A 25,032-nucleotide genomic window follows, 5' to 3' on the forward strand; every position below is an offset into this window, starting at 1 on the left:
TAAAGATGAATTCAAATCAGAGCAGTCAAAAAATCTCTGAGGGTTAAACGAGGGTTTTTTAAAAAAATGGTTTGAAATCTGACGGACATCTTTTTTTCCTATCCTATCTGATGAGTATCCTAAAAGCATGCTTTCGAACTATAAAATGATCATCTGGCTTACAAAGTGCAACGGTCCCTCACTTCTGCAGTCGTCTTCACTTGTCAACATTTCAGTTTTTTGGTTTATGACCAAACATCCATAGAATAGCATCTTACAGCCGTTCTGAAGCGCCGAGGTCAGCGATTTCTACGTCCCCCATCATGCATCATGTGCGGCCTCCAGACAGATGCTCCTCCGCAAACTCCTCCGTGTTTCAGTTTGTGGCTGTGGAGCACGCCACACGACTGGACCACGTCAGCAGAAATGCAAAAAGCAAAACGCAAACCAGACTGTCAGCATGTTCTCCTGAACATGCATCGTTATTATGTTATTGTTTCGTGAAATGACTTTGCTCTGTTGAGTTTTTAAATCCCTTTTATCTCGTGAAGACATAAAAACATTACCTCCAAGCACATTTTTTAATAACTCCAACTTCCAGCTACTGGAAGCTTTTTTTTTTTCCAGCAGTGACCTTCTGACCCCCTTGTTTCTGAGAACCGAACAAAGCCTGGACACAACGCCTAACTTGCAGCCGCAGGCAAAGCTTTTATTTTGAAATCCTTTCTCGGAAAAGCCCTTAACTAACACGAAAAGCTGCGGGGGCCCTGCTGAGCAAAAACTGCTCAGAGGAAATGACTCATTGATACGTTGGGGTTTCTTATCACTTCCTGATCTTTTTTGTTCCACCAAAGTGTTTGAAAGTCCAGATATTTCTCTTGAATCGAACGTGCCTCAGTGAAATCTGTAAGTTGGTGTTTTCTTCCGCCTCACGCGTGGATTTTCTTTCAATGGCGTGTGGGTTTTGAAACCTCAGTTAGGTTTGCAGTTTTGTTCTGGTGGCTGAAGCCACAGTGAACAGAGCGCTGCGTGTTTCGCTGCGATGCGGAACCAGGACAGAAGGCTGCTGTTTAAGCTGGAATCCTGGGCTCTGGATATCGATTTGTGTGCTGAGTGATGCAAAGTGAAGTCCCAGCTTCAGCTTATCAGAATTGCCTTGTTTGATAGGTGTTCATAGACGTCACCTCCTGGAAACCTCCAGACCTTCTGACTCCCAGAAGGCGTGTGCGTGTGTGCGCACACACACACACATGCACACGCATACACAGACTTCTAGCTGAGTGGCAGTGAAAGGAAAGGAAAGGAAAAAGGCTTTTGGCTACTATTTATGTTTATTTACTGTTTATTCTTCACAAAAATGCAGTAAAAATAGAATTTTTATTAGAGAAAAATACATAAAATATGTCAATAATTCACAATTAAAAAGGCAGAACACCCTTAAGCAACTTTGTACCGTTGGAAGCCATTTTAATGTCAGTAAATTTTCCTTTGAAGTTCACATTGAGGTTTACACTTTGCACTGTGTGCTGCTGCTGCCTGAGTAAGAGTGAACAGAGACAGTGGTTCTTTGTTGCCTTTGCCTGGAGTTTGGACTGGCTTGGGTGGCAGTGCCTGCAGTGACTCTTTCTTTTTTTTCTCCCCCCCCCTTTCCCTCCCGTCTTTCCTTCATTGTTTTATATTTCGTGCGAGTAAAATGTAACTGCGAGTAAAACTGCGAAAAACTAAACAGAAGCTCGTGAGATCAGCTCTGAAGCCAAAATGCTAGCATTTTGTTAAATCTCGAGAAATACTATGGGTTAGGGTTAGGGGGTTAGGTTAGGGGGTTCACCTAGGGGGGTTAGGTGAAAACCCTACATTTTCACCTCTAAGATCCACAGTTGGATTTGGGAAGAAGAGTCACTTTAACTCAATGTGACCATCTTTTGTCAAACAGCTTCCGAATGAGCATAATCTGAATGAATAAAATGGAGTAGCAAACGCTGCATGGACGTGCATTTAAATTGGCAAATGGAATCATTTCCACTGGGTGAGCGAGAACCCGTCTCTTTCTCCCTCCGTCTCTCTTTCTCATTCCTCTAATTGCAGCCTTAATCCCGGGCCAGATTAGAGGGATGCGTTGGCTCTCGTCGCGTGTTCGTGCGGTCCGAACGAGCGATACGCAGATCCCGCAGAGATTACTCGATCTGTGTCGTCGTCTCATGGGGTTGGAGCCAACCAGAGTCCAAATCCAATTTAACTCGCCACCAACATCTCCAGCCAGCAGGAACGTGGGTTCGGAAAGCATCGACACCAAACCCGTTGAGGATTTCTGTCATGTCGGAGGGTTTAGCACCCTTTTTGTTGCCTGGTTTGATTACACGTTGATCCCTCGGCTGGTTCGCTATGGAATATTTACCTGCCATGAAGCAGTTTTTCCCCCTATGATATAATACTGATTTCATGCTGACCTAGTAAGAACTGGGCTTCTGGCGAATGTTTGCGCCTATAAATAGAAGGGAGGGTTCTCTCTGTTTCTTTTTCTCCGTCCTGCATCCTCTAACCTGGTGGAGCGATGAGGGATTCATTAGTACTTTGGGTTCAACAGTGCAGCTGCTGCAGTTCATTTCTGTTCATCAGTGTTTTCTGGTTTTAAGACGATAAACAGAGAACAAAGATGTGGAATGCGAGAAAAATGTGCTTTTGATATCAATATGAGAAATGTGTTCATTTGAGCCCTTATTTAGTCATATTTAAATGCATTTGTGAGGTAAACAATAGCCACCGACTTTGTGACTTTGTTGCTACATTTAGAGACTTTTCAGACCAAAAAAAAAATGCTATTAGCCAGAATCTGAATCGGTGTATTTAGAGGTCCGAGTCAGGAAGAAAACGTTTTAACGTCATTAAATTTCAACAAAACCTGACGCAGGTGATAGCAGCACGCTGACATGTCTGTCAGTCCATTCAGCCTTCCTTTCATGAATCTGACGTGAGTTTGGCCTTTATTTTATGTTATATAAATAAAATATGTCATGGAATCCAGACATTTAAACTTGCCAACTGTTCTGGAATCTGATCTTTCTGGGTATAATCCGACACTCTTAAATACCGTCATGTCCAAATGAGGTAGTGCAGAGACAAACTTTTCAAATTTTCAACAAATGTTCCCTCCCAATGATTAGGTCTTTTATTCCAGTAAAAGAACAGCTTCTGATCAAGTAGTGCTGAAATGAGCTAAGCAACTACTGAAATATTTCCCTCCTTTTTTTTTCTTTTTTTTTTGTTGAAGAATTCAACAATCGCCTTTTCAGCCGGGCTTGTGAAGTTTGCTGTAGGACATTTCTGGATCCCCCCGTTCAGCAGCATGTGTTGAAGGATGTAATTAGGGAGCGTTAGTGTGATCAGCGTGTGGGAGCTGGAGGTGTGACCAGACACAAGTAGCACAAACAGACGGCGCTACTCACCGTTTGTTGTCAGGGAAATTGTGACGTGTAAGACATTTTTCTCTCACCGCACAAACGCCACAAAGATGTGTAATCCAAACCTCCCACATCACTTCAGTTCGGACAGGTTTTGTATTCCCCCCCATCCCCCCCTCCTTTTTGGCTGCTGTCCTCACGTCTGGACAGCGGGAGCAGACAGGATACGCCACATTTACGGGGATTTGAAACCGGAGAAACTCAAAAGGCGACAAAACCAGCTCTGACTGTGCTCCGCTTTGAGGAGTTCACCTGGGTACAGAATGTTCCAGTGGAGTGAAAAGTGGAGAGTGATGAGGAATGCAATGGTTCAAACTTTATTCTGGCATAAAAATCTAAACTAATGGTAGGAAGTTGATGCAGTGGATGTTAAATTAAGCATCTCTTAACCCCTGAAGCTTCTCAGCTGCAGTGCAGTTGGTGTGAACAGTGTCCTCCAGAATCCTAAGGCCAAATCAACAAAGCAAAAATACTCTGACTGGATTTTTGTTCAGGATTGTTCATAGTGAGCCTGTCACAGTTTTAGTTGAGACCTCATGACGGCTGATCAGCAAACAGTTGCTCTTTGTTTTTTTTTTCCCCCTCAGACTCGTCCCGAGCCGGAGGGGGAGGGAGAACATTACAAGGCAAATTGTCACAGTGTGAACTCAAGTTTCACTGTCAGGTTCAGCCTAAATCTCCACAATCACTGGTATGTACATGGTCTTTTGTTTGTTTGTATTAAAGGTCAGGTGACGGAACAGGCATTTTTGATCAATCTAGATGCAAGATATGTTATTTTCAAGCCAACATGCATTGTTTATTAATCATTTTGTGACTTTTAGGAGAGTAAAACATATGCAGTGTTTTTGTTGTGATCACAGCTGCTTCACTATATATTTTTTGGTGTTAAGTAAATAATGATTGTAGATTGAAAGGGTTGGTGTAGATCTTTGTAAGGTGAAGATCTGTGAAGTTATTATTGGAATATCTCTCTTACATCCATTAAAAGATGTCAGGTCGTTTATAGATGTCATTTAAATGATCGCCTACATTATATTGATAATTCTTTGTCACTATTTCCATCCGTCCATCCATTTTCTGTACACCCTTGTCCCTACTGGGGTCAGGAGGGGTGCTGGTGCCCATCTCCAGCGGGACATTTCAGACGAGAGGCGGGTTACACCCTGGACAGGACGCCAGTTTACCGTAGGACACTTTGCCTCTATTTTTCATATATAATTACTTATTTGCTTTATGGATGTCGGTGAAACTGTATGAGGTTCCAAGAAGTTCAATGTCTTCCACATAAAATATTCAATATAGGGAAAAAAAATAATCATGATTATGTCTTTTTCCATAGTTTGTCCACCCTACTTCTGTCTTTGAATATTCTTCTTCTGCATCTCCATTTTTTGTTAGATTTTTCTGTTCAACTTCTTTCTGTTTTATTTGAGCTCCATTTCATTTCATTGGTATGACTGCTGCCCTGTTTTCCAGTAACATGAACCAGAGATGGTTCTGGTAGTGGCAGGACTTTCATTCTGTCACCTACATGACCAATCACAGAGCAGAAAATCATCTATTTTAAAGTCAGGCACAAAGCACGACAAATAGTCTCCCTATTCTAAAGGGTAAGTAGCGGGCACCAACTCTGTATGCAGGAAACCAATAGAGAACTTTCTATTTTGTTGCTTATTCGCCCTCTTTCTAATGCTACCCTGCCCATCTGGCAAAGTGATTCAGTTGACGGAATATGCTGTTATAAAGTTTATTTCCTTTTAAATGGTGCTACATGTGTGAGGTGAATCCCTATATGGTCATGCTAATAAAAAGCTAGCGAAATCCTGTTTACCTCTGCCTGGTAGCTTTTGGTGGTGGCAGCATTATGGTGTGGGATGGCATCTCACTTTACTGGAGAAAAATGGCTGGTCATCATTAAATTTGTGGCGCATGCTGGTTTGACGAATGGGATGTCTTCCCGCAGCAGTGTGTGACCGAGCGGTTGACCAGCATGACGATTAGGTGCCATGTTGTTATGGCTGAGCATTAATAAGCCATTAATACGGCTAAGCAGTTTGACAAATTAATAATTTGTCAAACTGCTAACAATATTTGCATCTTCAAACATCCAATGCAGTAATCGACACAGATAAACTTCTCTATTATCATTTGTTTACCACACAGCTTATCAGAATCAGGCTGCTCGTGGAATTACATTATGGCTTTTGAGAGATTGGCTTTAAAGAAGATGACTTTTGCGACTCGTCTCCAGCAGCTTTCGGTTTGATTATGAAACGTTTTAAATGCCTCAGGCGTCACTCTGGGTCCAAAGTTCATGACAGTTAGAGGACTACAAGTCCAGCCTACCTGGTGGTGAAACATTTACAATGTGCCCTTTTTATGGACTTGTTTAAAAGGTGATGGAAACTTCAGACGTCGGCGGTTTGAAAGGACGCATCGACTCATTCAGAGACAATGGCATGGAGTATTTCAGTGAAATGTGACAAATGTCCATTGGAGATGAACAGGTTTCTGTTGCAGCTGCTGTTCTGGTGTTCCATCTTTCACGTTTGTGACATCAGCGCCACGTCGCTAGCGTAAATGTTTCCCCTAACAACACTACTGTGACTCCTTGTTCCGGCTTCTGCTGTGACATTGCAAAGGCAACGTCTTACGTCCTCAGCTCCCACGTTGTTTATATACAGCAGAACTCTGTTTTGGGTCAAACAAGCACCTATACCACCTTCATCATAGAACTTAAACCCTCGTAAGCCGCGTGAAAGCTCCGAGGGAGCCACTTAGGCTCAATCATAATTTGCCCTTTTGGTTTGATTGATTGCGTAAAATGCTCCCGACTCTGCGTGGGAGGCCAAATTCCCAAAGACTTCAACCGTTTTCTGGAATTAATCCGACAAACAAAAGTGTAAACGGGAATTCTTTAACAATTATACAACTGCTAGGTGAGCTGTGCGGACTCTGAGCATTATGCTGCAAAGCACAGGGTGCCAGCAATAGTGTTTGCACCAGGGAAATGTTTAGCGTGTCAAGTAGCATTGTGCCTCGGTATTTGAGATTCCCGCGCTGCATTTCTTTGGGATATTTTAGATATCCTCTGCAAAAATAATCTGCAAATAGGCGACTTGTTTTTTTTTGTGCATATAATTTGGAGTTGCATTCCGTTGAAAAAATTGCAGTCAACTGTACATGGGTTATAATGAACCAGGAAGTGTCCACGCCTACGTCCAATTCAGAATCTATCGTGAGACTTAATATTTTACATGTTTGTGTCCAAATATGAAATATTCTTTTGGTCAGAGGGATAAAAAGCACATCAAGCTAACGTCCTCTCTCAGTCTTTACCTTCACACTTCTGTTGCAGTTGTTCCTCCCCGTCATCGGTCCATTTCACTACATTTCCTTTAACCACTCCGTCTCCCTCAGCATTTTCTCATCCTCCCTCCTCCCCCGACTCCTCCTTACTCTCCTACCCCCCCTGCATAGCTGAATGAGTACAAACAGTTCGGAAGTTTACTCCAAAACACTCCGGCGTCCTCCGCCGCGCTGCCATCAAGGGTAACTCTCCGGCCTCGCCAGTTCCAGCGAACAGGAAGAGAGCGTACCTTCAAGGTCGCCCGTGTCAGCTGGGGCACGGGCGACGACATCCTGCCTTCACTTTTGAGCGCGCATCGGATACATATTTGAAGCGTTGCGTTCACAAAGCAAGCAACGTCTCCAATCCGATTGGCAGCTGGCTGACCTTTGACCTGCTCAAGGGCACCGAAACCTGCTCCGTTAAACGTTTAAGGTTTATTGCTTGGAGCGAAAAGGCGAGGCCTCCGACAGCTGAAATGATACACTTTTTATGATGAAAATAAAGAAATCCTCAAGCAGAGAGAGATTTTCTTGGCTGTGTGTGTGTGTCCTCTCCCCAACAGGACACACTGACCTCAGAGAGGCAGAGCTAACCGCTCTGTGGATTACTCCCTCTGCATTCCTCATGTTATCTCTGCTGTGTGCAACAGTTTATCTGAACCTAGGTTTCTTTTCTATCTTCAGTGTTTTGGGAGAAAGCCTCTTAGTCTTTTTTTTTTGAGTATTTTTGCTTTGTTGATTTGGCCTTAGGATTCTGGAGGACACTGTTCACACCAACTGGACTGCAGCTGAGAAGCTTCAGGGGTTAAGAGATGCTTAATTTAGCATCCACTGCATCAACTTCCTACCGTTTATTTAGATTTTTATGCCAGAATAAAGTTTGAACCATTGCATTCCTCATCACTCTCCACTTTTCACTCAACCGGAACATTCTGTACATTCTGTACCCAGGCGAACTTCTCAAAGCGGAGCACAGTCAGAGCAGGTTTTGTTGCATTTTGAGTTTCTCTGGTTTCAAATCCCCGTCAATGTGGCGTATCCTGTCTGGGGGGGGGGGGGTGACTGTGAAGAAGCTTCATGAAAAGTGTGATTCAATCAGAAAAAGAGCAGCATGGAAAAAGAGGGAAGCAGTGAGAACAGAACAGGGAAGTTGAGAAATATTCACCCCTCCTCTTTGCTCCCATACGTTTGAGTTGGATCCACTCCCCCCTCCCTCTCTCTGCAACTCACCTGTCGAGTTTTGCCATCCCATCCCCCCCAAAACTCCTCCCCCTACAGGGCAGGTAGGGCTCCAGCCGCAGATATAAAGGTATGCTAACGCCGAGCGGACCATCTTCTCCGCTCTGGGAGTGAGGAAGACAGCAGGGCCGAGAGTAGCGGTGTGGGACACGGAGAGAGGCGGAGTGGGGAAGTTTTGAAAAAGAGAATTGGATTGACTGCTCTCAGAGCTACTCTGCAATCATGGGGCTTGGAGTGAGTATTCCAACTTTTCCTCCTCTTCTCCTCTGGTGCGTGTGTTAGAAAACTTTTGGATTGTGAGGTCATTTTGTAATCTGCTTCTTTCTTTTTGTGTGTGTGTGGCAAGTCAATGATTAACGCACAAGCTTGTTTGCACAGCAAAGAGGAATACTTTCTGCGCTTCCTCGTGAAAAACCAAGCCGGAGTGTGCTCGGTCTTATTCTGGGACTTGTTTGTGTCTCTCACTTTTCTCCAATCCAGAAAGGGAAGGATGACTACAAGCCGGCCGCGACGTCAGAACACGGTGAGAAGAAGCACAAGAAGGGGAAGCAGAAGAAGGATATGGACGAGCTGAAGAAAGAAGTGGATCTGGTGAGTACACCGACCTTTCCGCCGGCGGAGCCTGTCGGAGCGAGTGGTCGCAGGGATGGACCGTTACGGCTGACACAGACCTCACGGAGAGTCACATGAGATGTCTGTCTGCTTCATACAGATTGCTGCTTGCACTCCTACACATGCAGCCACATGTTATTAAAGCGTTTCCAGCTATAATCAGGCTCCAACACATGCTTAAGATCTTACTTTCCAGTCGTGGACAAAGTAAGGTCAAGAAGGGCGGATAGGTCAGAGGACGGCTGGCCAGTTTCCGCTGGTGTCAGCTTTTCTTCCCCTCAAGTCCTTTCACCAAGGTCAAAGAGGAAGTCAAAGTTTAGGAGAGAGTGATTCGTTTCACAAAATCGTGATACGTTTTGAAAGTGTAGCGAGGGCGCTTTAAAGGGCAGAGGGAAATTATTTTGCGAATTAGAGGCATTTCGCCCAAAAAGTCCCGACTGTCGTGTCCTTCACAAGGTCAGACCACAAGGAGAAACGGTTACGGTCACCTGAGGCCTCACTCTGTCTCAATATGTGTCACTTCTTTTGCTTAATTATCAACACACCTTCAAGATTTCCAACAATACTCAGAATTTAATAAATTCATCACCACAACGATCATCATCAGGCAAGTGCGTCTCATTAACTTCACCCAGTGATTGGAACAATTTGCAAAAAACACTGAAGCTCAGTACACACATATCAATATCATCTCGGTGAAAACCATAGTTCATGGTCAATATACCTCGATATATTACGTGTATTATAGTACGTTTAGTTAGTATGATTTTTTTCCCGTTCCATGATATTTTTCTGTTTCCTACTGGATGATATTCTGGTTTATGATATTTTAATGCTTTCTGAACAGATTGTTGAGAATGAGAATTTGCTCTCAATCAACTAATCAAACCAAACGTATTAGATATCAACAGTCGACTAATTGAAGTAGATCGTTAGTCATTTCTAAATGTACTCAAACGTCAAAAGTTGTCCACAAAAATAAGTTTTTATACGACTCTTAACGTATTCAATGTGTTCAGATTTTAAAAGCCATTTTGGGTTCGATCGTTTGACTACTACGTTTGAACATTAGACATATTTTAATTTTAAATCAAATCTAAACGGAAGGCGTCATCATTTCAGTCGATTTTACGAAGCGTCCAACACTAATACTTGCCCAGTGTCTTTCTGCAGGCATCATTCTGAATTATAAGGTAATAAAACTCTCATCTTGGTGACATATTAATCGTTATCGTCCTTTGAACATCTTAACTAGATCTCAAAGTCCTGCCGCAAGCTGAAGGACATCTTAATGTCATAGCAACGCTATCGCCAATCTCCTCTGATCTTTCCAATCTAGCATATCATTCGCTGCAATTAACGCCATGCCCCAGCTTTAACGTTCCCCTGGAGAGGCAGAAACTCTTTCAGTCCAAATAAACGCTTTAGAATGATTTATCGTCACGTATTCGTGATTCCGGCGCTTCAGATCTGATCCGCGGTTAAACGACGGCGGCTTGCGGAGCAGCAGTAAAAGCACAGACGGGTCTCTGGAGAAGCACATCCAGCTGACATGTTAATGATTATTGCCCAGGCGTACAATTAACTAGAGGTATCAAAGTCCAGTAAAGACAATAGAGGCTATTCCCATAGCAACACTATGCAGCCTTTGATTTGACTACATGTGGCAAAGTCTGAGCAGAAATTTGCTGAGCGCTAAAAATAGAGTGGCTTCATTTATTTAAATAGCAGCAGGAATTTCCAAGCTAGGATTTATCTGAGAGCTTGTGGCCCGGCCGACCAAATAACATCAGAACGAGGCCGGAACATGAAAGAAGGCGAGGCGAGAGATGTCCTCAGCCGGCCCGTTGAGAAGGGAACAAAAAGCAGCTCTGCTTTTGGAGCATGTGATAACAGGTTATCCATGGCACATTTGGCACGCTTGCTTACATAATGCTAATTGTTAATGAGAGTGCAACAGAGAAAGTGGTCACCGCTCACTTTCTCTGCCGAAGTTTGTGTATTATTGTCATATTAGCAGCTAGTGCAGAGGTTGTTGCCTCCGGTCCAGCTAAATACAACTTATTTAGAGCTGCATGTGTGATATTAGTTTGTTTTTTTTCTTTAAAAAGGCAACTTATAATTTTGATAAACAACTACTGTAAGAAATGTGCTCTCATTTGTAAAGAACGACCATTTTATTTCCATTGTGGGTTTTGAAATAAAAACAGGCATGAAACGTTTGCAAAAAGTAGATGAATACATTTTCTTATGTGGGATGTTGATTTATGTGAAAAAATTTATAAAAAATACATAGCTTCCAGCGAGGCATTGACACATGTATGATGTCATTGTTATCACCACAGAAAGCGGCGGGGGCATCTCAACTCGGGGCGTTTCATGAAGACAACAAAACCCGGTTTTTGTTTCACAGTACAACAGAGGCGAAAGATGGAAGTCAGATATGATTGCAGTTGATCCAAATTACGCCGGAGGAATTTCTGTTCATTCACCCGCTGTGGGCGTTATTGAACAAAAGAAGAAAAAAAACAAACTCAGTGTGGGCACATGAATGTGTCAGCCTCTCTGGCTGTTCATTTGCAGAAACACTTTTTGCCTTCTCAATTAGAGAAACCACAGCTACACGAAACTTTTTTTTTTCCACATGTTGGTTTAAAATGGAAGATGAGTTGCAAGATATAAGCCAAAATGATTTGAGTGTTTTGTTGGGTTGTTTGCAGTTCACGTTTGACTGCAAGTTCACCAATCCTCTGCACACTAGTTTTGACTCAAATGTTTGACTAATCTTAAAAATCACTGTACGTACCCGCATGCATCCATAATCCGGATCAGACGGTCGACTCGGTTTTGTCATCTTTGTGTTCCCTGGGGGCCACGTCAACACATTCTTTAATCCTCAGAGGAGATAATATCTGCGCTTTTAAAATGACAGGGATTTCAGCCTGTTTGACGCAATGTCTGTCAATCTCATTCTCTCTTCTTTGTGTTTTTTTTTTTTCCCCCTTCCTCTCCCTCCATAGGATGATCACAAGCTGACATTGGATGAACTTCACAGAAAATACGGCACGGACCTATCAAGGGTGAGCACTCTACGCGCAGGATTTATCTGGATTCACAGAGGTAGATAAGGCCAGAGTACAAGCTCCACGCAGACAAACACTGCGTGGAGCTTGTGTTTGTCTGTGCAGACTTTCATATAATTATCCTGCAGAGTAGCAATGTGATGCATGGGCAGAAGATTTACCAAAGTGTCTATTAACCCAAATGACAAAGCCTGTTTTGCAGTGGGATTGCGGCATTGCACGAAAGAAGGGAATCCTACATTTTGTTTTCAGAAGACTTTTTATTGTCTTCATTGTGCAATATACAACTTCACAGAGGCCAAATGCCTGATCATCTGTTAAAACTTGGTCTGTGTGAGTTTTCCTCAAAGCAAAGACTCAATCCATCAGGAACACCGTCCTTATTGACTGGGTTGACAATATCTGCTTAGACAAATGTCTGGTTAGACTTCTTAACCTCACAAGGCTGAATGTGACTTTCGTCAAACCTGAATCTAAATCCACCATCTTTTTCACAGAATACTTTATATCAATCTGCCATAGAGTCTTTAGAAGCTAATTTCACGCTATGTCTGTTTAGGGTCTTTCCGCCTCCAGAGCAAAAGAGATTCTAGCCCGAGATGGTCCAAATGCCCTGACACCTCCCCCAACCACACCCGAATGGGTGAAGTTCTGCAAGCAGGTAAGAGCTAACAACAGGCTTGGCACAATTTAAATGGACGCAAATGTATTTTTAGATTAGTGTTTGCATGCGGTAGAGATGGTTGTTTGAATGTTGTCTTGGTCTCTCGTCCAGCTGTTTGGTGGTTTCTCCATGCTGCTGTGGATTGGGGCGATCCTCTGCTTCCTCGCTTATGGTATCCAGGCTGCTTCAGAAGATGAACCGGCAAACGATAACGTAAGAAGATTTCTCTTACTTGTCCTCGGCAGTCATTTTCTGCTCCTCCAGAGACTAAATGAAGAGTCCTGTCTGTCCTCCTACAGTTGTATTTGGGTATTGTGCTGTCTGCTGTCGTCATCATCACTGGTTGCTTCTCCTATTACCAAGAAGCCAAGAGCTCCAAGATCATGGAGTCCTTTAAGAACCTGGTCCCACAGGTGAGACGTCCTGCTCCCACAGGCCTGCCATATGGCTGCTTGTTGCTACTCAGGGTCTTACTTCAAGCCTTTCTTTGATGTCATAGCAAGCCCTGGTTGTCCGTGACGGGGAGAAGAAGAGCATCAATGCTGAGGAAGTGGTGGCCGGAGATTTGGTGGAAGTGAAGGGCGGAGACAGGATCCCTGCTGATCTCAGGGTCATCTCTGCTCAAGGCTGCAAGGTCGGTATCGTCGGTCTACGTGTAGATTACCGGTACAACAATTATAGGCAACCTTTGTGTATGTACACCACTTCAACTTCTAGAACTAATTAAAAGTTTCAGGCATACAGAGTGGGATCATTGACCAGGTCTCTGTGGACGGGCTCCCACCGTACCAGCTTCTCTCTAGTGTTTCAACTCAGGTTTTCTATTTGGTTTCAGTCTGATTAAAGTTTTTCAGTATTGTTGTAGAGTCAACCATATTTTATTTAAAATAGTCTAAAAAGCTGGTTCAAAATTCCATGGAGTGTAGATATGGACAAGTTTGAGCAAGTATTTTTTTTTTCTTGCTGTCATTTCCTGATTCACAAAGATCAACCTGCATTTGCCCTACTTCAGTGGAATATCTATTTCCCATTTTGATCAGTGGCTATAAGAACTGTGTGATGCTTTTTTATTCCCCAAGGAGGTGAGGAGACTTACATTTTCAATTAAAAGCTCATAAACTCTCTATATATACAGAAATACCTGAGCTACTTTTATAACACAGGAATTTTCAGTTGTCCCAATAACATGGCATAGCAAAAACAACTTTATTCTTGTTTTATTTTCCAGGTGGACAACTCCTCACTTACTGGTGAATCAGAGCCCCAGACTCGATCCCCAGATTTCACCAACGACAACCCGCTGGAGACCAGGAACATTGCTTTTTTCTCCACCAACTGTGTTGAAGGTACTCATGCCCTTAGAAATGTAACACCATATTTATGATGTAGGTGGGATATTTTGGGGGATGTCAAGTTTGGAGGCATTCGAGGAAAGTAGCTGGACAACATTCTGAAACTGTAATGTTCCTTCTTGATGTTCAGGAACTGCCAGAGGAATCGTCATCAACACCGGAGACCGAACCGTTATGGGTCGCATTGCCACCTTGGCTTCCAGTCTGGAGGGAGGAAAAACTCCCATTGCCGTTGAGATCGAGCACTTCATCCACATCATCACCGGCGTGGCCGTCTTCCTGGGTGTGTCTTTCTTCATCCTCTCCCTCATCCTTGGCTATGGATGGCTGGAGGCCGTCATCTTCCTCATTGGTATCATTGTGGCCAACGTTCCAGAAGGTCTCCTAGCTACCGTCACTGTGAGTCTACAAGTCTCTTTGTCCTCTTATCTGCCAATCGTCAAGAATATTCTCTCAGTGAAGAGTTGCTTTTTGTTCCCAGGTGTGTCTGACTCTGACTGCCAAGCGTATGGCCAAGAAGAACTGCCTGGTGAAGAACCTGGAAGCTGTGGAGACTCTGGGCTCCACCTCCACCATCTGCTCCGACAAGACCGGCACCCTGACCCAGAACAGGATGACCGTGGCCCACATGTGGTTCGACAACCAGATCCACGAAGCCGACACCACAGAGAACCAGAGTGGCACCTCGTTTGACCGGAGCTCGGCCACCTGGGCGTCTCTGGCCAGGATCGCTGGACTCTGCAACCGAGCCGTCTTCCTGGCCGAGCAGAGCAACGTTCCCATCCTCAAGGTGAAGACCTGGTGTAGCATGTAGACATCTCTGAGTATCGGTTGTTAACCTGAGTGGATTTTGTTGAATTATCATTTTCTGCGTTATCAGAAATAGTATGACCATGTGGAAAGCATGGCAGAGTTATGACTTGGCAAGGGGCTTTTAGGATCCAACAAACTGGTAGAGCAGCCAGACTTAACAACAGATTGTCATTGGAAGCACTTGCTATTATTAAAGTCCAGGAATACCAGTGTGCCTGAGGATATTCTACTTTTATCAGTGATATATAGGGTGGGCCATCAGTTTCCATACATAGAAAAAAATACACATTTTATATTGGACAACCATTTTTATTTTTGTGGGACTCTGTGTAATTGCTGCACGCCTTGGACCACTTCGTGGTTGATCTGCAACATTTCCAGTTTTCTGAAACATGCAAATAAATACGTTTTGCCACAGTGTGGTGTGTGACGCTCGTTCCGTGTTTTCTGTTAACGTGTCGTGCAACCAGGCGACTGGTTCCCGATCCAGCCATCGGTATAATTTCAATTCTTTGCTCTTTTCTCAAACGCATCTTTTTAGGTATCTGAAATATAAAAGAAATTTACATTTTACATTCGTCTATATATGGACACTTATGACCCACCCTGTATTTCAAATGTACCATTCTTGCCTTGTTCTTGTACTTCAACCCACAGAGAGATGTGGCTGGTGACGCCTCAGAAGCTGCCTTGCTCAAGTGTATTGAGCTGTGCTGCGGTTCTGTTAAGGACATGAGAGAGAAGTACCCCAAGGTCGCTGAGATTCCATTCAACTCAACCAACAAATACCAGGTAAACCATCCATCAGGTCTAAATGTTCTACCTCTTTCACCTTCATCCTTCCTATCCACCATTCCTTATTTTGTGTTGGTCTATAAGCCAAATAAAATATTCTTATTACTGCATAAGAGAATGTGTAAAAGTTTAAGTTTATGAAGTTTACTTAGACCTCCTAGTGGTTCAATCTGTTTATTGTCCTCATCCTGTTTCTGAACATTTTACTTTATAGGCTTTTGCGTAAAACACTGGTGGCTCTTGGGTTCAGCTTTTTTCTTCTCCAACAGCTGTCCATCCACAAGAACACGACTCCCGGAGAAAGCAAGCACCTGCTGGTGATGAAGGGAGCCCCAGAGAGGATTCTGGACCGCTGCTCCACCATCGTGCTGCAGGGCAAGGAGCAGCCTCTGGACGACGAGATGAGGGACGCTTTTCAGAACGCCTACGTGGAGCTGGGAGGTCTAGGAGAGCGAGTTCTCGGTAAAGATCGATTCTGTTGAAACGACACGAGGAGAGAGCCGCGCGCTCATGTGACGGTTTTTGTTTCCTTCAGGTTTCTGCCACTTCCATCTGCCCGACGACCAGTTCCCAGATGGCTTTGCTTTTGATACTGATGAAGTGAACTTCCCGACTGAGAACCTGTGCTTCATCGGCCTCATGGCCATGATTGACCCACCACGTGCCGCGGTGCCGGACGCTGTGGGCAAATGCAGGAGTGCAGGAATCAAGGTGCTTCAAGTTCTCCTTTTTGACTCAGTTAGGTTGGAAAAAGAGCTATAGTTTCAACTTTTCCTTCAATCTCCTTTCTTTCAGGTAATCATGGTGACAGGTGACCATCCAATCACAGCCAAGGCCATCGCTAAAGGCGTTGGTATCATCTCTGAAGGCAATGAGACTGTTGAGGACATTGCCGCCCGCCTGAACGTTCCCATTTCAGAAGTCAACCCCAGGTCAGTTCTCTTATTAATCAATATTCCACTTGTAGCAATAATAATCATCAAGTTTAGCACTGCTGGCTATCAAAGCCGCACAAAGAGCTTAGCCAAAAAGGCTTTTACAATTAATTCACTCCAAGCCAAATAAATCTGAGTTTGGCTCTGAGCTTGCTGTTTTGCTACTTTGTCAGCAACTTTAGCTTGAGAGACCATCAGTGAAGGGTGAATGCACTTTTCCAATGTTCAACAGATCTTTGACCTTTGAGTTTTAAATCCAAGAAATCAGCTAGACCTGGTTGTGATTTCTCCAACAGGGATGCCAAAGCTTGCGTCGTTCACGGCGGTGAGCTCAAAGAGTTGACGACAGACCAGCTCGACGAGATCTTAAAGCACCACACAGAAATCGTCTTCGCCAGAACGTCACCCCAGCAGAAGCTTATCATCGTTGAGGGTTGCCAGAGGCAGGTGAGCGTCAGCAGGCCGGAGGTGACGGAGATATCATTGCGGATGTTTGGCCGTGTTTCCACAGGACTCTGCTTCCTCTGCAGGGAGCCATTGTGGCTGTGACGGGTGACGGCGTCAACGACTCTCCAGCTCTGAAGAAAGCCGACATCGGCGTCGCCATGGGAATCGCCGGGTCCGACGTGTCCAAGCAGGCGGCCGACATGATCCTGCTGGACGACAACTTTGCCTCCATCGTTACCGGAGTGGAAGAGGGTAAGATGAGCGAAAACATGTAAAGTTAAGTTTTGCTTGTACCAGCCTGAGAATATTAACCAGGATGTTGGTTGGTCAGGCCGTCTGATCTTTGACAACCTGAAGAAATCCATCGCCTACACTCTGACCAGTAACATCCCTGAGATCTCACCCTTCCTCCTCTTCATCATCGCCAACATCCCTCTGCCTCTGGGCACCGTCACCATCCTCTGCATCGACCTGGGAACAGACATGGTGAGTTCTTTAGGAACTTTGTAGGTTTGATGAGATCAAGATGATTGTTTTTGAAGCTACAAGTTTCTCTGTCTCTTCCAGGTTCCCGCCATCTCCCTGGCTTATGAAGCAGCAGAGAGCGACATCATGAAGAGACAGCCCCGAAACCCCAAAACAGACAAACTGGTGAACGAGAGGCTTATTAGCATGGCCTATGGTCAAATTGGTAATAACCTGAGTCACCTTGACATATTTGTGAATCTTTATCTACTCAAGGCGTGATTTTAATAGCCGTTTTCCTTCTCATTAGGTATGATGCAGGCCACAGCTGGGTTCTTCACATACTTTGTGATCTTGGCTGAAAATGGCTTCCTCCCCATGGACCTGATTGGAATCAGAGTCCTCTGGGATGACAAATTTGTAAATGACCTGGAAGACAGCTATGGACAGCAGTGGGTCAGTCTCCCTGATCATGTCTGTCTGAACATCCATGGGTTGACCTCACATTCATAAACTCATTTTGTTCCTAATTTGTGTGCTCCAGACATACGAGAGAAGAAAGATCGTTGAGTTCACCTGCCACACAGCTTTCTTCACCAGTATTGTGATCGTCCAGTGGGCCGATCTGATCATCTGTAAGACCAGGAGGAACTCTATTATGCAGCAAGGAATGAAGTACGTAGAGTTGGCATCTACTTAAGACTAAAGCCACTGAAATTCATTTTAATAATGATGCTGTTAAATCATTATTAAAATCATGCTTAGGCTTTGTTTCTGTATTACTTGAGGGATCCCCCAAGTCTCATTCTTGGCCCTTTGTTGTTTTACCTCTATAAATACGTACTGGCAGTCATCGTAAGGGAACACAAAACTTGTACAGATGACATGTTAAGTGTTTGCTTTACTGTGTAGATGTTATAAAGGTGTGTTGGTATTTTTTTACAGCTAAAAAAAAAGACAAAGCAGAGATTACAGCACTGATGGGTACACTGCTACTGATGAGTTAATGTGCTAATAGCAAAGCTTCTACTAAATTTTAAAATGTTAAGTGTACTGAGTTTACCATAAGTAAATTTCTCCCGAATGCCCTAATTTACTGTATTTTGCAAATGGCTAGTAGACCACAAATAAACAAATGAGGTATACAAAAGATTAAGCAATTACATGGACAAACTACCAGAGGTTTTAATTAAACAAATACATGGAAAAATTCAGATAAACAATGTTTTGAGAGCTTCCTCTCAATCTCCTTGAGGTGGGTGCGCATCAATATGGTTGAATTTAGCACGTTAGCATTAGCTTCCCCTAGTTACAGTGTTGGTTTACCGATTTAGCATTAGCTTCTCCAATTGCCATGCTGGTAGAGTGCTATAGGGTTAGCGCAGCTAAGTTAGCAGTGCCCACCACTGGATTGAATTTATTTCTTATTTTAAAAGTAGCATTTAAAAGTTAATTATCAAGGTATGTACCAGCTTTAGATGGAATATTGCAGACATTTCATAATTATCCTCACAGGGTTTCCCCCAGAAAACGTGCTAAGTGGACAAAGCATTTCATGTGGTTTGACGCATCATGTAAAAATAATACTAAAAAAATAAGAATATAAAATCAGCGAGATGCGTGACTGCGAGGAGAGGGCGAAAGCTCCTCACCACGCTGAACCTGCACGATGAGGTTAGCGCTGGTTTGTGAACTGCTAACTCTCCGAGCAACCGGCAACACAGATATGAGACGGACCAATCACACAGCGGTGTGATTGGTCCGTCTTTAAATGCATAAACTATAAACCTATCTTCTCTAAACATATCTTTTAGGAATAAATCTGCTCCGCCAGTGAAACGCTCAGAGCAACAGAGACGCTTGCAATCCGGCTTTAAAAAAAATATATATATATATTATTATTTTTCTAAAATCATAAACAAGAAAGGCTTAGCCTGGCGGTGGCGCTAGTGAAGCATGGCGGGCCGCCAGGCCTATAATACACTGGGGGACACCCTGTCCTCAGTTCATACCAAAGACCAGAAACTGATTCTTTTAAAACTTAAAAATGGAAGAAAACCTTTGGATATGCTGTTTTTCTCCCAACAGGAACCGCATCCTGATCTTCGGACTCTTTGAGGAGACAGCTCTGGCTGCTTTCCTGTCATACTGTCCAGGCATGGATGTGGCCCTCAGAATGTACCCTCTTAAGTGAGAAAAACACACACCCACACTTTGTTTCAATCAAGCATTCTTCTGTCTTTATGGCTTCAACCATTTCCCTGTTCTTAATTGCAATTTGCCATGAAGTGTAATCCTTAATAATGATGTTTTTCTGCTCATTTCTGCTTTCAGAGGTTTTCTTATTCTCTAATCCACTCTGAAAGCCCTTCCAGATGCTTGTTTTCCGGGGCTGGCTTTTAACTAAGAGTAGTTATGCTTTTTTCTCTTTGATATGTTCCATAAAGAATAGTGGCTATTATGTCTTGGCTCCAGTAATTTCCACTTCTGAGGCAGGATGAAGAGCTTTAGTTCTATGAGATTCTTTGAGGAAAATCAGAAAGCAGGGAGAACACATCAGACTCAGCAACTCATGACTCCTCCATATTATTTAGCATCTTTCTTCCTTCCTCTTATCTTTCTGCTGGAACAAACTCTGATCTGTGTTGTGTTGTTTTTTGTCACATTCTGGGTTTAATTCTCTCTCGCCGTCTGTCTAATACCTCAGGCCTTCTTGGTGGTTCTGCGCCTTCCCATACTCCTTCCTCATCTTCCTCTACGATGAAGTTAGAAGATATATCCTCAGACGCAGCCCAGGAGGTAAGACTTTTAGTTTTCATACCTTCACAAACACTCAGCATGAGGAGAAACTGGCCACCTTCTAGTCCTGGCTCTAGTTGTGTCTAATATTGCAGCCATAATGGCAAACGCACAAGTAAAACTGCAGCAGATGGCGACAGCCCCCCCTGTGGGAGTAGAACCCTCAAACCCGGCCATTGTTGGTGCCCTCTTCCACCCACAAGGCTCGGCAGGGACTGTATGCAGGGGCCTGGTTCTGATTCAGCTGCTTCTTTTACTGCTTCCTTTGTTTGTTTGATGGAGGCGCTACATCTGAGCCCCACGGCTCTGATCGCTGAGCGCCGCTGGCCTCTCGCATCGGCACATCAAAATAAGTCCAGCCGACGGAGCTTCCTGCTGCAGCTGTGGCTGTTTAGTCCTGCAGGACCTTTAGCTCTGACCAGCTTCCTATCCATGCTTTTCCTCAGCATGGATAGGATCTAATAGGTTTTATTGTTTGGATCTATCACAAAAAGTCAAAAGAAACTAGAAATACAAGCAGATGTCAACGGGTTCCAAGCCCCACCCATGCAACTATGTCCACCCCTGATCCCGGCCCCCCCACACCGCCTCTGGCCCTGTGTCCCAATAGCTTTGCGTTACTGGGTTAACAACTTTAAGTAGTCACTTGTTCTCAATTGGAATGCAGTAATTTTGTGTGCGAGTCGTACTGTAAAGGAATCAGCCTGAGATTTGTCGTTGCGGCATGACTGGATCTGGAAAAGTTACACCGATGTGAAGTTTATATTATTTTAAAGCATCTTTGTATATGATGGAACAGTTGTTGCTCTCAAATACACACAAATCATTATAACCTAAGGAACAAATTAGGATAAAATGTGACCTTAGGTTGTATTCTAATCTCTAAAAATGTCTTCCTCTTTTCCGTTATGTACCTATATAGGGTCAGACCATCTAGTCATGTCCTTCCTAAATAATGATGAATATTTGACTTACTGTATCATGACAGAGGCCACAGCGTCTCCTGTCCCTCAAGGATATCTTCCTCATAAAATTCTCACTACATTGCCTCTAATTTAGGACACATTTTTCTTCCTAGTAAGGTTTTTTTTTTATTTTCTAACTCACTGACATCCCACATCAAGGATTTTAGACCGGCCCTGTTGCTCAGCCTCTGACTGTAAAACCTGTACGATGTAAAGGCCAAACAACGTTTAGTTAATTGTGTTTACTCTATTTGTAGGTTGGGTGGAGCTGGAGACATACTACTGAGTCGGGCCAGAAGCAAAAGAAGACTCATATTTCATCATTTATTTGCTGCCATGTTACATATTTGTTTGAAATGCCACAGCCAACAAGCACAAAGAGAAAAACCAAGCATGGATAAATTAAGAGCCTCTTAATTTATTTGTTGTCCCAATAAAACGTGTCCTTAACATTCTCTCTGAAGACACTCGTCATTTTTTTGCTCCATCCATCAATCCGCTGATTTATCCATCTGTCCACATTTGTCATTTAAAAGTTTCAAAGTTTGCATATTTGAGTCTGGAACAGATTCTTTTCATGAATGTGTTCACAGTGAACTTTCTTCTGCCCATTTATCTTTCTCCTCCGCCGCCTGTCGGCAGAGACGGCGTGTCTGTGTCCATTATCTGAAGGGCCAGTGTGCCACGATAGTGTTTGCAATGGATTGCTCATTTGACCGCGAATGCAAAGAGGACCCTGGGTAAAAATGAAGTGAGCCCGCTGTTGGCTGTCTCCTGCGTGTTTACCATGCTCATCCTGAATGCCCCTCTCCTCCTCTTCGCCTACACATATAGTACTCCATCATCGTGCCAACCTGCCAGCAGATGGCTGGCCTCACTGTTCACACATACTCGAGGGGGAAACACTCGAGCCATTACGATGATTATCCCTCGAAACCGTTCAGATCTCCATTTGTGGAAGACGGAGGACTCCCAGCAGCCAATCGGGTTTCTCTCCCTCGCTGGAGAGCGAGCGGCTGCGAGACGGGCAAGAGGAATCTGCAGACAAAGGGATGGAGGGATGCGGAGGGAAACAGACGGAAGGGAGAGAATGAGGTTGATGGATGGTGAAGGAAGCAAGTTGATGTGATAAAGAGGACGGGAAGAAGTGGGAGCAGGAAGATCAGCAGATTTATTGGCTTCTCTAGTTTCCTCAATTAATTTTCTCAATGCGTAGCGAAATCACGAAACGCGGCTCTTGGATTCATCTTCTCTCATTTTGAAGGGAAACGATTGCAAAGAAACGCCAACATTATCATGCCTCCACCCCACCACCACCACTCCCCGCTCCTCATAATCCTCCCCTCCCCCCGCTGAACGTGCTTGTTGCCATCGCAACCCTATTTGAGAGTTCGCTCTCTCTCTCCTCTCTTGAGCATCTAAATAAAATCTGGGCCATTTATAGAAGAACGCCGGCGACACGTGAGCTACAGTTACGGCACATGCTTGACTACCCATAAACAGAAAGGTTTCCTTGCGTCTGCATGCAGATGAGCCCGTGCACACAATGCAGTCGCATCTCTGCCGCGTGTCCATCTGTCTTTCAGGCCCGCCTGCTGTTTTTATGTTTTTATTCTTGCTTTTTCTGCGCAGAACCAAGGAAATCATGCATCGGCATCTCAGAAAACAGACGCAGTGAAGTCTTCCTTTGCTCGTTTGGTCTATCTTGGGTTGATCTTGTCAGGCTCTTCAAGGCTACCTGATTACATGCGAGAGAGGCTGATGCCGAGTGGCCCGTCTACCCATCAGAAGACAATAGCGCTGTGGCAGTGGGCTCGGCCTGTACAAGAAGGTCACTTGTCAGAAGCAGCAGGCAGGAGTGGATGACGATGCAAGATTTCCTTGGCGATTTCAGAAAATAACCGTAGAGTTCAAGAAGTTCGCCGCTGGCCGTGCAAAACGCAACAAGTGACAGAATAATGTGTCTTGTTTCAGGCTTACAGCAGATCCAGGGATGAAAGCCTAAATCTCTCATTTGTACTGAGGAATCAAAGGGTTTAAGAGCTCCTGGAACACATGCAAATAGCCACAAGGGCATTGCTGCTGCTGCCTTGCTGTGCCGTACTACAGAACAAACCAGCTGATTAACAATGTGGCCCCTCAGCATGGATCCTTTAACCACTGTAGAGATGGTCCTCGGGTCAGGGAGTAGACTAGAGCTATTTCCATTGTGTTAAAGGAACACAAAGAGAAGGAAACTTTCAGGGGACTCCAGAGCTACTAGGAGCCTATAAAAAGCAATATTACCTACTGGCTAAGAAACACAGAGTGGTGCGTCTTCTGCGTTTCAAGGCTAAGTCTTCCTTACCCGCTCTGGATTTAGAAGCTGAGAGGTTGCAGAAGTTAGTTGCCCGCTATCGGCACACGACAACCTTGTCAAAGCAGCAGGGGGAAGGAGGTGTCTGCGCACCCAGCTGTTCGGCCGGGAGAGGTGTAGATGAATAGCGACAGTGTGTTGGCTGTACTGTCTTCCTGGAAGGTTTTTTTTTAAACCTATTCCAGTTTAAATATAGTCCTGAGCGCATTTTGTTGTCAGCAGAAGACAACCAGTTGTTCTCTTTGAGAAACGGCAACCGTAGCCCACCTTTAGACCAATCGCATTCATTGGCCATTCAGAAATGTCTTTGTGGCATTGTTTCTGCATGGCCTCTGAAGAATTCCTCCGAGATTCCTGTCCTTATCGCCATAATAACAACTCTTTCAGCTACATATTTATAATTCTCTCTGTTTTCCATTCCTCCACATTGCCAAGATTTACTGCAAACAGTTTGAGATGATCACACATTAAGGGGACGGGTATAGGCAGCAACTACACTCAGGCAGGCTTTGGCATTCAAAAAAATACTTGAATTAGACTTGAAATTTGGGGTTCTGCAACATCTTATGACCAGACCAATAAGGTTAGCAAAAAAACCCTCTCATTGTCTGCTCCGTAAAACAAAGCAAAACAACAATGAATGTTTAACCTCCTTAGATACGCTTAAAATATTTAGAATGTCTTCACTATGAAAGAAATGCCGTTGTTTTTCGTGCAACACTTTTGGGCAAGTTCATGCTCCCATCTTTGTGTAAACAGTTTGGAGATGGCCACTTCCTGTTCCAAGATGTCTGAGCACCAATGCACAAAGCTAGGTCCATTTATTTTAAAAAAAAATTAAATTACATGCATAGTGTTTCCATCCGTAGTGCATGCTTCGTACTTGACCCTTCTTATTTAAAACTACAGATCTAAATCAAACTTTTTGAAAACGTTTGCGTGTTTCAAAAGTTACGTATTAAATTGAAATGCAGGCCATTGTTTTACATGTTTGTCATGAAAGTCATTGGTATAAATATGGATATATAAAAATGGTTTCATTTACTTTTTATGGGTAAAATAATAAAAACAAAGCCACCAGCAAGACATCTGTCAGTTATTTTGTTCCTAGACATCTACCTCATTCTGTGAACGTCTTAGAATGTAACTAAAGGTGCAGTTTTCTTCATTTATCTACAATGTCTTCCATATAATGATGTCATGAATACTGTAGTACAAGTTGGTGTTTGGAGGATGTAATAATATGATAATACTTTCCTTTTTTTATTATTAAAAAGTGTGACATTTAAAGAAAAATCTAGTCAATATTTTTACATCTCATGTCTAAATTTAAGATTTATTGTCACTTTAAAACACATCAACTAAATACTTTAGTTTGAAGGTTTTAGTTGTTTTTTTGTTGTTGTTGTTTTTTTTACAACTAATTAGCAAAACATGCATACACCCAAAAGCAATCTACGGGTTATTAGAGGTGATCAGATGGTAAAAGGGTCTCTTTTTTTCCAAATTAATATAGTCACTTTGGCTTCAAATCACTTTGTCCTCTGTTCTTTGTTTGAAAACGCTGTAAAAAATAAATAGTCACAAATACAGAAAATCTCATAGGAAGAGTTTGGACCCGTAGGACAGCCTTCTACTCCTTTTGGTCAGACCTTCCCTTGAATCTTGGACAGGATTTGCTTCTTCTCGTGTCTGTGATTACCCTCGTCTTTTGAA

General features: G+C 43.6%; 1 protein-coding gene and 1 long non-coding RNA gene across 2 annotated transcripts; one reads left to right on the forward strand and one right to left on the reverse strand.

Annotated features, from left to right (window-relative positions):
* The first annotated feature begins 7,870 nt into the window (after positions 1 to 7,870).
* LOC116716131 (sodium/potassium-transporting ATPase subunit alpha-1) lies at positions 7,871 to 21,415 on the forward strand. Its single transcript, XM_032556987.1, has 23 exons — positions 7,871 to 8,264; positions 8,511 to 8,621; positions 11,663 to 11,722; positions 12,285 to 12,386; positions 12,501 to 12,602; positions 12,689 to 12,802; positions 12,889 to 13,023; positions 13,618 to 13,735; positions 13,872 to 14,140; positions 14,223 to 14,531; positions 15,212 to 15,346; positions 15,619 to 15,811; positions 15,885 to 16,060; positions 16,145 to 16,281; positions 16,581 to 16,731; positions 16,815 to 16,983; positions 17,063 to 17,217; positions 17,299 to 17,422; positions 17,507 to 17,652; positions 17,741 to 17,871; positions 19,285 to 19,386; positions 19,904 to 19,995; positions 21,218 to 21,415. The coding sequence occupies exons 1-23, from the start codon at positions 8,253 to 8,255 to the stop codon at positions 21,244 to 21,246; spliced, it is 3,072 nt and encodes a 1,023-aa protein (XP_032412878.1). The 5' UTR covers positions 7,871 to 8,252; the 3' UTR covers positions 21,247 to 21,415.
* LOC116716132 (uncharacterized) lies at positions 21,288 to 24,604 on the reverse strand. The gene is made up of 2 exons (XR_004338393.1): positions 23,308 to 24,604; positions 21,288 to 21,998 (listed from the first exon to the last, which is right to left on the reverse strand). It is a non-coding gene; the product is annotated as an uncharacterized LOC116716132 (long non-coding RNA).
* Positions 24,605 to 25,032: the final 428 nt, after the last annotated feature.

This window comes from Xiphophorus hellerii, chromosome 24 (assembly GCF_003331165.1).
Source record: "Xiphophorus hellerii strain 12219 chromosome 24, Xiphophorus_hellerii-4.1, whole genome shotgun sequence".
Taxonomy (NCBI): Eukaryota; Metazoa; Chordata; class Actinopteri; order Cyprinodontiformes; family Poeciliidae; genus Xiphophorus; species Xiphophorus hellerii.

Coding starts and splice junctions, on each gene's coding strand:
- LOC116716131 (XM_032556987.1), top strand. Junction 11,723..12,284: donor ACGGCACGGACCTATCAAGG/GTGAGCACTCTA, acceptor ATGTCTGTTTAG/GGTCTTTCCGCCTCCAGAGC. Junction 14,532..15,211: donor GCAACGTTCCCATCCTCAAG/GTGAAGACCTGG, acceptor TTCAACCCACAG/AGAGATGTGGCTGGTGACGC.